Genomic DNA, 15,371 nt, shown 5'->3' with positions numbered 1-15,371 from the left:
CATTCTTAATGATAAATTCTGCTAAAACAGTCGAGAGTAAATATGCCAGACAGTCAATCTCAAAAGATCAATAGATAAGCATTAAGGCTCCACCTGCTTTTATTGATTGACAAAGTAAAAGTAAAAGGTTAGCATTTAATAAAGAGACCGTTTAAAAAAAGGTACAAGTTACAAAATGTTCATTTTAAAATAAATTTGGAAATTTATCACAGTAAGTTATGTGAGAAAGTATTTTCTAGTATCTATTGACCTTTCAGATGAATTATGATCCATATTTATATTTAATGTTTTTCACCTTTCGGCTTAACGCGTTGGGGGTTACAACAGCTCAGTTATTCGCACAGGTGGTTTGGCAGAGTTTTTCCTGACTACAACCCTGTATTTTCAAGGTACTGGGAGACGCAGATAGGCAGCAGCACAACCTGCACTGGATTTTGGGAGCGCGGCCTTACCCATTACTCATAAACTAATGTTCACATCGCTCTGGGACAGGGTGAGGCTGATGACCCTCTTTCCATTAATCCAAAGTTCAATCTTTGAGCTGCCTAGAGCCATGTTCCATCTTGACATAGTGATAACAGGTTTCCTTAAGATGCACAGGTGTTAGTCCAACCAGATTAAACCAAACACATATGTTTTCCCTAAACCTGAGTTTATAGATGGTTTGACTATCCCTATTTACAATTACAGTTCCTACCATTTGTCCAGATATAGATCATTCAGAAGAGTTCTTCGTCTAAAATTATCATCAGTCTCCTCAGATATTTTGTTTCCCTCTGAAGTTTTCAGATCATCTGGTCGGAGAAAGGAAACACTGCTATCTCTGTTTCCGCGGGCTCAGTCATTTCTTGTCAGCTGATGCAGATTCATGACTGCAGCACCTTTCAATCATGCAAAGGCTTGTTGTTTCCAAGAGGACATCAAGATCATCATGAGTGAATTATCATGGTTTATCTCTACAGGAGTTCAACTTAGGAAGATTTCATCTCTTCGTATAAAAGGCAGAATAAAGATACTGAAACACATTTATAAGAGCTATTAAAGGCGCTGGCCAACATGTAAGAAAGTAAGCCTCCACAGAAAAGACCAAGCAGAGTCTTCAGCAGATCAGAGGAAATGAGGAATGAACTGACTAGAGCAAAAGTTCATCCAAACTTCAGAAAACAGTCGTTTAGGTTCTGATTTTTAATAGAACTTGTACCCGTGTAAGCATTTAAAGGACAAGAGAGAATCCTCATTAGTTTTTCCAGCAACTTGTCTGTTTTCCTGTGCTTGAACCTCTGGAGAACCAAAATCTACTGGTAGCAAGCAAAAGTATCACAGCTGCAGATTTCATTTTCAGCACAGTTGTGACTCAGTGAGCTCAGAGGCTGTACACACACCAAACTTGTGAATGGATCATTTTGAGAAAAAGCATCAACATCTTACATTTTCTTCTTTTTATACCACTACATAACCTTTTCCCTCTTTACAAAAACATACTTTTTCACCCAAAAAAATTGATGTAAAAGTTCATTTATGTTTTTAGCTTTGATCATTTTCTTTTTTTGTTCTTAACTGTCAGTCATACATTAAAGTCCTGTTTCAAATATCAAAATATGCTTAAAATGTTCGAGTTTATCCAAAGTCAGATGAGTTTTCAAACCATTAACAAGGTTTATCCACTTCAGAAAGGAAATGTGCTGACTAAAGCCTTAGATGGGTTACAATGACCCTAATAGCTCCATATTTGGAGGAGACGGGGTTCCTGCAGTGCCAAAAAACATATATCTTTTAAAACTATAAGCTAATTTTATTAAGTCCCAACAGCAAAAAAAAGGATAACACAGAAAAACATCATGTGAGTTGCACTGGAATATAAGTTGCAATTTCGTAGCCAAAGAAAAAACTCAGCCAAGCCCAGCATAATGCTGCGTTTCAGCAGTACTTCCATCTCTCTGCAATCCATTTAAATGACTTGCTGTCCCTCATTAGTACAAGGAGGGAAAAAATAGAAACAATAAAATGAGGGAAAAATATTCTTACAGTTCAGGAGAACAATCTGATTCTCCTCTGTACTTGTTTTGAACCAACTCACTAATCAGAATTCTTCTTCTGCATTTCTGTCAGTAGCCCACAGAACCCTCTAGTAGTTGTTAGTGGGAGTTCAACAATTTCTGACCCTGTTTATTAAAAAAAAAAAAAATCACTTATGTGTCGCGCCTGAGTATAGTGCAAGTCATACTCCCAGCAAACTATGAAAACAAAAACTGCGATTTATAATCCATAAAGTACAGTTATGTTTGGGTTTCTTAGACCTATTTTATTGTCATAGCACACAAACTGAGCAGCAAGTAAAAAAACAGCAAAGAATTTGGCAATGAAATGTCATTGCTTGGCTCCATGAGTAGTAGGAGTTGGTACAAAGTGTATAATTTATATAAATAACCTATAGAATCGCTACCCCAAACACATGTATATACTCTGCATTGAAATAGTACACATTCATGTAAAATTGTGTTAATGTTGCAGAGATTTATAACATTTTGTTGTTAAGCAGTCTGATGGCCCAGAGGAAGTGGCCCTTTCTAAATCTGATCGTTCATCACCAAAAGTTACTGAACTTTTTTCTAGATTTCAGCCAGGTGAACAGTCCATGATTGGGGGGAGGGTCTGACATGATCTGTTGGACCATGGGCAAACAGCTCTTGTGTGCTATGTCCTGGATATGTGACCTTCACTCTTCTCTGCAGCAACTTTCAGTCTGAGGCCCTGCAGCTACCAGACCAGATGGGGATGAAACGTATAAGCAGGTTCTTGATGGTCTCTATAGAACGTGCAGAGGGTTGGTGGGGGGAAATGAAGCCATTTTCAGTCGGTACAGGAAGTGCAGGTGCTGTTGGGTCTTCTTCACCAGGAAGGTGGTGTCAAGATAGATAGATAGATAGATAGATAGACTTCAATAATCCCGAAGGAAATTTTAAGTGGCCAGCTGCCCATTCTTAAAAGCCCAATCATTCCTAAAACAGATAAAAACACAATAAATAGATAAAAATATAAAAAGATAAAAAGAGTAAAAGCAAGTATGAACAATTCCTAAAAAAATGTCAAGTTTCCAAGAAATTCAGCTTAATCAAAATCAGAAGCAAGAGTAAAAGCTCTCAACACAGAGTGTTGTGCAGTCTGATGGCTCGTGGGACAAAGGACTTTCTAAGTCTGTCTGTGGTGCAGCGTTGTGATAAAAGTCTGCTGCTGAAGCTGCTCTTCCTTTCACTGAAGGCCTCATGCAGAGGGTGTGTAACATTGTCCATAATTGCCTGAAGTCTGGACAGTGTTCGTTGTTCAGCCACCTCCTCCACTGTGGCCAGCTTCAGTCCCACAACAGAGCTAGCCCTCCTGATGATCTTGTTAAGTCTGGTCAGGTTTCTCTTGCTTGTGCCGCACCAGCACACTACAGCGTACAGCAGAGCACTTTCAATCACTGTTTGATAAAACATACTGAGAAGCTTGGTGGAGACGTTAAAAGAGGCCAGCCTTCGCAGGAAGTACATCCTGGATTGACATTTTTTGTTGAGCTGGGTGGTGTTCTCGTTCCAGTCCAGTTTCCTGTCCAGCACCACTCCCAGGTATTTATAAGACGTGACTGTCTCCACCAGGTCACCGTCTATGCATATTGGCTGGGAGAGAGGGGGTTGTCTTCTGAAGTCCAGAATGAGTTCTTTGGTTTTCCTGATGTTCAGCTGGAGCTGGTTCTGCTTGGACCAAAGAACAAAATCCTGCACCAGCTGCCTGTACTCCACCTCCTTGTCCTCCCTAATGCAGGCCACAATGACGGTATCATCCGAGAATTTTTGGATGTGGCAAGCCTCCGTGTTGTGTTGGAAGTCGGTCGTGTACAGAGCAAACAACATCGGAGAAAGAACTGTGCCTTGAGGTACTCCCACACTGCTGCAGAGTGTTCTTGAATGGCTGGCCCCCATCCTGACAAACTGGGGTCTGTTCATGAGGTAGTCCATGATCCAGGATATTAAGTATGGCTCCACTGACATACTCCTAAGTTTTTCCTGCAGGATTGGGGGTTGGATTGTGTCAAATGCACTGGAGAAATCAAAAAACAACATTCTCACTGCACACCCCCCTTCATCAAGGTAAGACAACGTGCGGTGGAGGAGACACAGAACGGCATCCTCCACTCCCACCTTCTCCCGATACGCAAACTGCAATGGATCCTGGGCATGTTGCACCTGGGGCTTCAGCATCTGCAGCACTAACCTCTCCATGGTTTTCATTATGTGAGAGGTCAGTGCCATTGGTCTGTAGTCTTTATTGTCCCTCGGCTGCTTGACCTTGGGCAGAGGAACGATGCATGAGGTCTTCCAGAGTGTCGGTATTTTACCTAGGCGCAGGCTCAGGTTAAAGAGATGCTGGAGAGGACCTCCCAGCTCATCTGCGCATGTCTTCAGGAGCCTGGGGCACAACCCATCTGGGCCTGCTGCTTTCCTGGTCTTCAGTTTCTTCAGCTCTCTTCTTACCTGATGTTCAGTAAGTGAGGTGTAATGAGGGAGAGCTGATTCCACCAGTGCAGGTTCATTTGTAGGATGAGGAGGGAATAGTGGGGCACAGGATGAGGTAGGTGTGGGTTGTGCGGATGAATTAAACCTATTAAAATGATCATTTAGATCATTGGTTCGCTCCACACTGTCTCCTCCAGATGCAGCCCCTTTTTACACCCTGTGATTGTTTTCATTCCATCCCACACTTCTTTTATGTTGTTTGCTCTCAGTTTCCCCTCTATCTTAGCTTTGTAGTTTTCTCTAGAGCTTCTCAGACAGCACCTCAACTCAGCTTGCACAGCTTTTTTCTTTTCCAGATTCTTTTCTTTGTAGGCTCTCTTTTTCCTGTTGAGGACCTCCTTCGTCTCTCTGGTGATCCAAGGCTTGTTGTTAGCATAACAGCGCACTGTCTTTGTGGGCATCACAATATCCAAACAGAAATGGATATAGTCTGTCAGACACTGTGACGCCTGCTCGATGTCCTCACCGTGGTGGTCCAGTAGCACGCTCCAGTCTGTGCTGTCAAAACAGTCTCTAAGCTCCTCCTCCGCCTCTGGGGCCTCATTTATAAACGTTGCGTACGCACAAAAGAAGGCGTACGCCACTCTCTACGCAATAGTTGAGATTAGGGTTGGGCGATGTCCCTTAAATTGGCCGTTGGGGGGGGGGGGGGGGGGTATTTTTACATTTTTCGTTCTTATATAACTGCTATTTGTTTTTTTTGCTTTTTTCATTTTATTTCCCAACTAATGACTAATCCGCGATGATCCAGTATAAACTGAGGGAAGTGACTTTAACAAAAAAAGTAACAAACAAATTAGAAAAGAAGTAGTCCGCTCCCGCACTTCCGGGGGAGTGCGGACTTACAGCTTTGTTTTTGATGGGAAGGGGGGGGGGGGGTACATGAGCGGTATGTGTGGGAGATTTAAGACTGCGATCCGTCCCGCAGCTCTAGGGGTACTACCTACCGAACTCAGAACCGGGTCTAAAAGTGTGTGTCTGAGCACAGCTCGGATCGTCAGCACACACAGCGGTTTGAGCTTCAAAGCAGAAATGTCGCTCAGTCCTTAGAAAACATTCAAACAATCACGTGGATTTGTGTTTCCAGTCGTGTCCCGACTAAATAAAGGCTGATGTTATTCACAGGATGCAGGGCCACCCAAAGCTAATGTTGTTAGCCCGTGTTAGCATACTGCTAATCCTGGCTTCGTTCAGAAAAAGCACTGACCACACGGATTAAAATTCAAATGATGAGCGAACAGGTGTTTCATAATAACCGTAACATTATTAAAGGCACGTTTAGAAGATCGTCTCATATATTACCGAGCTGACATGTCAATGTATATAGCCGCTCGGCGCTGTTTAACAATGTTTTGTATTGAATTGTTACATACAATAAAGTTTGAAAAAAAAAAAGCCGCTCGGCGGAGTTTATATCCTTCCGTTTTTCAAACCCTACTGCGCATGTGCGAATGATTTATTCCGACCGAAAGTGTGACCTTAGTGACCGTTTTTATATTCTGAAAACATTTTTCTGGGCCCATTTACACGGTTGGATTCTAATCTGACCATTGATCCCATCAAGATATTTTGTACATGTAACCGCGGCTTATGGTGTCGACGCGCAACGTGGCGGGGGCGTGGCATCACGATGGTGGTCTCTCCATCGGGATGTCAGTCACTCATCACGATGGACGATGATATCGTCCATCGGCACAACCCTAGTTGAGATTTATAAAAAGCAAACTTGACGGGAAAATGTGCGGTCCTTCACGCAAGCTCTAACCCAGGCGTACGCACAAAAACGGGTGAAATGAGAAACGGCGACGCCGTCGGCAGATGGAAGAAACACGTGAAAGTGAAAATGACAATACTGCCTCTCAGAAATAACATGAAGACTTCACAAAGCAAGTCTTACAATTAACAGCCTACACGAACACCCGTTGGACCGATCAGCAGTGAAACAAACAAAAAAAAAAATCAAACGAAAATTACAACAGAAATTCAAATGAACACATATTTGCAAAAAGAAAAGTGAAATATTTTCTGCAATATTGGCATGTTGTGCAATTCATCCTCATAAATAATATATTTAACAGAACGAAATAATGTACAAAACTGACATTCCCGTCAATGTGTCCGTCTGGCGGAGCAGATATAGGTGCAATTAGACAGACAGATGGATAGATAGAGAGAGATGCATTAATTGTCCACTAGGGAAAGTTGTTTTCATATTAAAACATTTCTTCATAAGCTACAGAATTATGGTATTCATGCATATGCCTTTAGTTTGTTTAATTTTTGATGAAACAATGTATGGCGTATGTCTCGACCATTCAGAAAGCAACAAGAAATTAAATTTGCGCTGATCAATTTCCCATTTCCACGTCGATTATTACCGACATCTGTAGCTTGTCAGATGTAATTAAATGGAGGGAAATAAAATGCCCCATCACAATGCGTAATGACGCACAATGGCTGATCTTGTGCTCTTAGAAGATGTGGCAAATGGAAGAATTCGGAGTGAACGCATCTTTAGACAGCAAGGAGACTTGTTGGCAAACGAGGACGAGTGGCTTATGAGCCGGTTCCGACTTCCTCTGCGGGCTTTTGGGGGGGGGTCACCCGGTGCATCTGGCGCGTTGGTGTCCCCCTGCGCCTCAGTCACCACTCCACTTAAAAGAGATTCCCCAATTATTGCCGCCAGTCTCTCATCAGGAGGGGTCAGCTCCGGTGTCCTCCTCCTCCCCCCCACACACACACCCGTGGCAGACACGGGTGTGTGTGTGTGTGTGTGGGGGGGGGGGGGGGGGGTGTCAGCGCTAGACGTTTTTTTGCCTTGATTTTGATGTCCGACCTTTTCTTTTTTATTTCGGCCACGGTCCGAGGTTGTGAGGCTGCAGCATTTACAGCGTCTGCCGCCGTCTGCCGCTCACGTGCCTTTTTGGCATTAGTAATGCCCACACTGTGCCCTCCAAACAACACTTTTCTCCTCTTTTCCACCTCGCCAACGATAACTTCTACTTCACATTGAGTGAAGTTACGTTTTTTTGATTTTCTCTCCGTGTTTGGCATGGTTTCGCAATCAATGAATATTCATTTGTGGGCATTTCACGGACTATTTATGGGCAACTATAGGCGTGTCATGAGGCCGCAAAAGCTGCGCAGCATTTAGAATTGGTTGTGATTTATTAAGGGAAAGATGCGTAGGATGTGCGTGCGCACGGTTTTATAACTCCGAATATTTCTGTGCGTACGCACATCCTATGTTTCATCCGTACGCCACTTCTGACGCAAATCCTACGCAAAGTTTGATAGATGAGGCCCCTGGTGTCCACCTCCTTACTATTCTGGTTGATGGAGGCTCTCTCTTCACCAGGGGTGTGTACCTGGGTTGTAGAGCGATCAGTATGTGATCCGATTTGCCGAGAGGGGGAAGGGGCGTGGCTTTGTATGCCTCCTCGATGTTGGCATAGAGTAGGTCTATTGTGTTGTTTCCGCGTGTAGCACAATCCACGTATTGACACATGGATGGCAGTGATGAGTCCAGATTGATGTGATTAAAGTACCCTGAAATCACCACGACTGCCTGGGGATGTCGGGATTGGAGGTCCGTTACTGCCGTGACCACAGTCTCCAGCGCCGTCTCCACGTGCGCTCCTGGTGGGATGTAAACACAGAGGGCCAGGACATGCGTAAACTCCCGGGGTAGGTAATAAGGCCGGATGCTAACAGCTAGCAGCTCACAATCTTTGGAGCAGATTGTTGTCCTTACTGTGAAGTGTCTGGGGTTGCACCACCTATTGTTTATGTACAATATGAGGCCACCACCTTTGCTCTTGCCACACGCTGCAGTGTTTCTGTCCGCACGCACCGTGGAGAAGCCGGGTAAATCCACAGTGTAGTCTGGTATGTTTGCTGTTAGCCAAGTCTCCGTTAGCATGATTAGGCAGCTCTCCCGGTAGGTTTGTTGGCTCCTCACCAGTGCAAAGAGTTCATCAGACTTGTTGGACAGTGAATTTACATTCCCCATGATCACTGATGGAATCGGAGGCTTGTATTTTCGCTGACGTTCCCATTTGGCTTTAGCTCTCACTTTTAGTTTTGCTCCGGCACGGGTGCCCCTGTCCCGCTTTTTTACTTCAGGAGGAATGTTACGTTTCAATCCAGCACCGTTTTTCTTTAGAGCCAGAAGTTCAGTTCTTGAATAAACCAGTCTCTGGAGGTTAATGTCATTATTTACGTACTTCCTGCGTCCATTGCATTCATTCCATTCAGCAGCTGACCGGCTGCCATGCTCCTGTGTCGGCGCCATTTTTCCAAGTGTAGAGACCAGGTTGTTCACTTTACCACAGTCCGTCAGCTGCTGCACCTCCTCCCTATAAGCCAGTTGATTGTTGTTGTAAATGAGGTATACTACTGTTGTATTGTCTGCAGGATGTGGTTAAAGGTAAACCTGGGGCAGCAGTCATGGGTCATCCATGTAAACTATAAACAGCAAGGGGCTCAAGCCTCAACCCTACGGTGAACCAATGTGGTGAGTGAAAAGACTAGAAATGTTGTGACCAACTGAGAAATGTTGCGTTTTGTTGGTGAGGAGGTCTAGCAGCCTTACACAAGGGGGTGTTAAGCCCCAGTTTAGACACAGGTGGCCCAATTTGACACCAGGTCAAAGGGAATTATTGCATTAAAAGCTGAGCTAAATTCCATGAAAAGGATTTCCACCTGTGTGTTTCATTTCTCCAGGTGTTCCAAGCTCAGGTGGACAGCAGTGGAAATAGAATTGCAGTAGACCGTTTAGCATGGTATGCCAGCTGGAACCAGACTAATGATGGAGAGTGGACATGATGTAATCCCTAACTACCATTTCAAAGCACTTCCTGATAGAAGCTGTGAGTTTAACTGTGTGGCAGTAATCGAGACCCATCAAGTTTGGTTTCCGTTGTTCGGAGTCAAGTCAGTCTGCCAGTCTCTCAAAAAGCACAGATGTGAAAACAGCAGCGAGCTAACACTAGCTACTTCAGCGAGGCTAAGGAAAAAAAAAAACTATCGCAAGCGCCGCAAGAAGTGTCTTCCACCCCAGCAACCTGTGCCAGTTCCCTCCCTGCAGCTTCAGTTTCAGCTGCTGAAGCAGCGGAACATGTGAGGATTTTTAACAGGTATTCAGAAAGAACTGAAGGATAAATCGGTTGGATGGCAGTATCCTTAGACATGGATGCTTCGATGCTAAATGCTTTTATGCTATGCTAATGGGCTGTTCCATGTGTCGCCTACATGGATCACAGTTAAAAGTCAGACTATATTTTCAAGAAGCGGACCTTTACGACGTGGCGGATAAATGCAACAAATTGAATTCATAGAACGTTTTTAAAAACTGTATTTTATAAATATAATAAGAGGCACTTTATATGGAACTTTATTAAAAGTGCCTTTGTAACATTACAGAGCCAATGTAGGTACCATAACAATTCGGCCTGCAATACTGTTCGGGGTCCTTTCCACTGAGGATGACGTCACACTACGGTGGCCCTACTTGGACAAACTACGTAGCGTGGAGATCTGCTCGGGCTCTACATATTTTCATTTCACATTTCCTTCTGTAACCCAAAGTTCTTTCCCCTCATAAGTGTGTCTGACATTATTCTTTGTAGTGTTTCTAGAGATTTTTCCACAACCCACTTTGTAAAAAGATCTGTGGCTGTTAGAATGAACCTGCTGCTCCACACGAGCTAACAGGTCTCTGAGCAGAACAGCTGGAGTCTCGTAGCTACGTGTTTGCAGGCAGGGAAGGCGCTTTGTTATTGTGTTCGGTCCGGAGAAGGGTTCTGACCTCAGTCCGTTCAGCTGCAATGCACTTAATAATAATCACAACAGTAATAAAAAGCACATTTAGAAGATAATCTCGCTCTGTGTCTGAGCTCTGTTTGTGTACAACGGACCGCATAATATTTTCTTCTATCGTGGTATAGTAATTTGTCCAGACCAATCACTATCTGACACGTCATCGGACCAACGGACAGCTAATCACATAATCCAAAGAAGATGTTAAAATAAAATAGCTTTTGTTAAATATATTCCATTATTTATAATTTGGGTTAAAGAAAGTAAAAGCAGGTAGAAAAAGTTTGATTAAAATGGATAATCTAATGTGGATTGAAAAAATCCGAGATTTCATTTTTTGGCCATATCGCCCCGCTCTACCAAGTTTGTTTATTTCTGATGTAAAGTTACATATTTTTTACATTGAAGTCAAAGGAGACTAACTTGACTGTATACCTGGTAATTGGACCAGGCTCCAGTTACTCCTATTTTCATTTTTTTTACTTGTCCTGTCCAACAGCTGAGCAAACAGATGAGAGCTGAAAATCTCTGGTGTTGGACATGTTTTACTGTTACAACAGGGGTTATGAAACATTTGACACACAATGTGTGTATTTGAAATAACCCCTCTTGTCATTTATACAAAACTTTATTCACCTTATGTATATTTGTATTTTATTTTGTTCTATTTTCAAATAGGCTAGTGAATCTAGTAGTCCAGTTGTACAGCAGATAGAAAAAACACAAGCTCCAAGTGAAGAAGTAAATAAATAAAGCTTTTACAAAAAAGGAAACCTGTAATTTACTAGCTGATTTTGTTTGAATGTCCACTGATGGTGATGAGCTCTGGAAGGACCATCTACAGGTGGTATGGTTGAATGTGTCTGCTGGCCTTTCAGAGCAGCTTCTCTGGACATGCTTCACAAAGGGGAGGCCTTGGGGAAGACCTAGACTCCATGATGAGATCATATCTCTATTCTGCCCTGGGATGGCTCACTGTCCCCTTAGATGAGCAGGAGAAAGTGGCTCAAGAGAGGAATGTCTGAGAATCTTTGTCCCCCAGATAAGTAACCAAAATACACAGATGAATGGATTTAGGACACTTCACAACAGCTTAGGTTTAGTGGCTTTCAATTAAACAATTCTTACGCGAGTCATTGATTTCAAATCTAAATTTAGTTTAAAAAAGGGAATGTTTTCACTTTGTTAACAAAATACTTCTAATGTCATTTCTTTCAGAACTTATCCAATAAGCAGTGTCATTTTAAATAACCACAACAGACATTTTAGAGTTGAACTATGACTACAGTTATTTAGGTTTTTGTCTATAAGTTCTCTTTTCTTTTGCTGTTGGCTATTTGTGTGTCAATAACTTTTTTGTAATATACATGTCCCAATGTGCAAATCATTTCCCTTAATGTAAAATGTGCATTTGTTTGTTTATTCTTTAACAAAAGATAAGGCAGGCTTAGCTGTCCCAAATAATGTTTAAAAAATGTATGGTACTGATCAAAGACAATACAGTTTACATGAATGAGCTTTTAGTTGTAAACTAGTACTCGGGTGAAAACATTACAACCTGAAGACATACCAAGAACAATGACACTCTCTTAGTACTAAACAAAAAAAAGTGCCTTGTTAATGGAAAAAAAATAAAGTTGAACAGCTTAAACAGAGTCTTCATCAGTCTTCATCCAACTCCATTGGTGTTTAAATGTGTCTGCAGGTTAAAGGAGCCTCAACTGAAGTCCCTGTTAAAAATGTTGCTCCTTGTTTCTTTTAATAATCTCAGCATTCCACTACATAACTAACTGATGCACTACACTAGATAAAAGTAAAAAAAAAATCATCTTTCATTTGAAGAATGTTATATGGTTATTTAGGACTTTTCTAACCTCAATAAAGCCAGAAGCTACTTACAGTCAAAAGTCTGATTCCACTGTGTAAACATATACAGACTGATGGTGGCCGACCAACAGAACCAACGTAGGCCAGTTTGTCTTGAAATATGGGCAGGCATGGTGGAAATTGAAACTGTCACCTTCTAATCAGAGGTTGACTGCTCTACCTCTGCACCACAGCCATAGAAACTCTACGGCTAGTTTTATTTCTGACCACTGTGCTCTTTGACATGATAAAACAATACAAAAAAAAAATAGTCATGAAATGCCATCTTTCATACTTCTATATAGAGTCAATGGTAACAACTATGCTGAAACACTGGAACAATTTTACTGATAAAAAAAAACAAAAACACCTGAAGTACAGTGTGGAGCCAATTTGACAAGATTCTTATAAAAATGTATGTGTTTGGGGCCAAAATGTATTTTTGAATGAGTCTGAAGCTGAAGTTTATGGAAGCATTTGTGTAGTATAGTTAAAAATAAAAGTCAAAACCAGGAATGCTTTTTCATTTTCAAAGTGAAGCTGCATTTTTTGACTCAAAATTAAAATGAAAAAGCAATCCGCCAAAATGCTTTTTCATTTTATACTTAAAAATCGCTTATTCTGTGTGATAATAAAAAAAAAAAAGGGTCTCTGATATTGTTCAGCGGGACAGACCAAACATGGACGCGGGCCGGATCCAGGCCACGAGCCACAGTTTGCCCATCCCTGGTCTAGAGGCTAGTCCCGGGGAAAGTTTCGATGATCGCGAAGGCGGAAGTGCTGCTACATAGTCCCGAGAAGCTGTGTACAATCATCAGGACAGCACAACCGTCGCAAAGCCCTCTCCTCTGCCGCTAACACAAGGCTACTAGCCTGGCCGCACTGCTCCTAGCATGTGTCTCTGATCAACCGGACACACGGAGATAGCACTGACGTCATCGCCCCGCCTCCCGTCTGGAAATGCTAAGTCGAATTGAATTATGCGACAGTTTTCGCAGGGTGGATGTGAAAAAGAAAATGCAATCCCCTCTTTTTGCATTTCCTTTTAATTATGATACAGAATAAGCGATTTTTAAGTCGAAATGAAAAAGCTTTTCTGAAGGATTGCTTTTTAATTTTGATTTTGAGTCAAAAGTGCAGCTTCATTTTGAAAATGAAAAAGCATTTCTGGTTTTGACTTTTATTTTTAATTATGCTACACAAATGCTTCCATAGAAGTTTCTCCTGAGTTTGAATATACATTACAGAAACGAATGGAAACTTCCTGTTCACCTTTGCTTGCTGTGTGGGTTCATTATAGGAAATGGAAAGAGTTGATTCAGCTGAAAGGCCTTTAGTGGTGGTTGCTGGGCTGCAGAGACACAGCAGTTTTTGCCTGAGGTGAACAGCAGTTCAGGTGAGCTTTTACATTCCCCTACATCAGAAGTATCCGCTAACGGGCTGGTTTTGTTCCTCCTCCTCCACTGTGCACACATGTGGTTCACAAGCAGAAACAACACTTAAACGCAACACATCGCCCGTCACTTTTGTTAGTTTTCTTCTGTGTAGCGTTGAATCAGTGCAACGTGACGATTTTTACCAAGATCCAATCAGAGCTGGAGGATGAACCTGTTGGACTCACAGCAGCGACACAATGTTTACTAAAAAGTGTTGATTTGGAGGTAGCGGTGTTGTTAGACACTTATGCCATCATGCTATGATGCTACGCTAAGCTGTTCCGCGTATTACCCGTTTACGACCATTGACCAATGTCAGACAGAACGGACTTGTTAAGACGAGTCGGGTCAATACAAAAAAATGAATTTTCAGTAAATCTGAACAATTCTAATTATTCTGAACAATAGAATTACTTCTTGGAGCCAGCAGGTACTTCCGGTTTGGAACGCCAGGGGGCGGGGCCACTCTGTCCAGGTCTCATTTACAGTCAATGGGGCCAGATGAGACTCATGAAGGTCAGTTTACTGTCCCCGCAGATGCAGTCAACCCATTACACACACCAATGCACACACTAGTTCACACTAACACACACAAATGCACACGCAAACATGCACGCTAGCACATGGAAACACACACAAGAGCGCACACAAGCGCATGTTTTCACGATGGTTTCAAAAATAAAAAGATATAATGAATTCAGTGTTAACCGATTGTATAATTAATAATCCCAGATAAAAAAAACTTCATTTTACGGAATCGCTTGTTTTGGGACTGGTGGGCTCCTTTCCCCCCAATAATTAAAGAGGTTGAAAATAATGAAAGAACGTTTCCAGTTTCTCTAGTGGAGCTCTTTACAGATTTGTAGTCAACACTTTTTTGCGGCTTCACCGCAGACAGTCATACCTTCAAAATCGGACAAAATCCCTGCGAGGTGCTCGTTCGGGGTGTCCGACATGCTGCCTGCGCCGCTCCTTCGCCTCAGTGAGCTGTAGGAAGAGCTTTACCACTCTCTGGAGAACGGACGAATGCTGGGAAAACGTCTGGAAACAGACTAGTTCCCTCAGAGAAACGCTCAACTTTTGTCAAGATGACCACGAAGGACTGTGAGGTGTTGGTGCGCGCGCGGCTCTGACTGGCCACTCCCCTCCCCGCGGAGCCTGTAGCTGCAGGGGGTGGGGCCAAGTAAGGTACCTGGAGCCCCAACACCCCTCACCTGTCTCGTACACACAAACCCCTCTGTCATGTCAGACAGAGATGTTCTGTTGCTAACAAAGAGGTGGTTGTTGTCAGGCTGAGGCCACGCCTCCTCTACAGGTGGACAGTCTGACTGTTACTCCTGTTTCTGCTCCGGCTGCGTTCATTTAGGCTTCAAGGGCCTGGACAACGCTATATCCATTTTTGGAGCTGTGTATTATAACGACGGAGATTTAGAGCCAGTTTACAAACAAAACATTTATTTAAAGTCCTAATTCACAAGAAAAAGTCATAACTGTTAAATTAGACAAATAAAGTTCAATATTTATGACTTGAAAAGTCATAAGCTAAATAGATGTCTTTTTTCCTGTAAATTTACGTGTTAAAAATTAATAAATTTACAACTTTAAACACACATTTATGAGAAAAAAGTCATGAATTACTAAGAAAAAACACCAAAGATGTCTGTTTACCAGAGCCATGCCCATAGATAAAAGATGT

At 42.4% G+C, this 15,371-nt stretch overlaps 1 protein-coding gene across 1 annotated transcript in view; it reads right to left on the bottom strand.

Moving 5' to 3' along the window:
* septin12 (septin 12) overlaps positions 1 to 14,986 on the bottom strand; it is a 73,865-nt gene extending 58,879 nt beyond the window's left edge. Inside the window, exon 1 of the mRNA XM_011473071.4 lies at positions 14,580 to 14,986. Within this exon, the coding sequence (XP_011471373.1) occupies positions 14,580 to 14,631 (52 nt within the window). The 5' untranslated portion in view covers positions 14,632 to 14,986. The remainder of the gene's footprint in view (positions 1 to 14,579) is intronic.
* Positions 14,987 to 15,371: the final 385 nt, after the last annotated feature.

The sequence above is a fragment of the Oryzias latipes genome, chromosome 8, assembly GCF_053564925.1.
Source record: "Oryzias latipes strain Hd-rR chromosome 8, Olatipes_Hd-rR_3.1".
Classification (NCBI taxonomy): Eukaryota; Metazoa; Chordata; class Actinopteri; order Beloniformes; family Adrianichthyidae; genus Oryzias; species Oryzias latipes.
The sequence above is the reverse complement of the archived record's forward strand: the minus strand, read 5'-3'. Positions and strand labels throughout refer to the sequence as shown.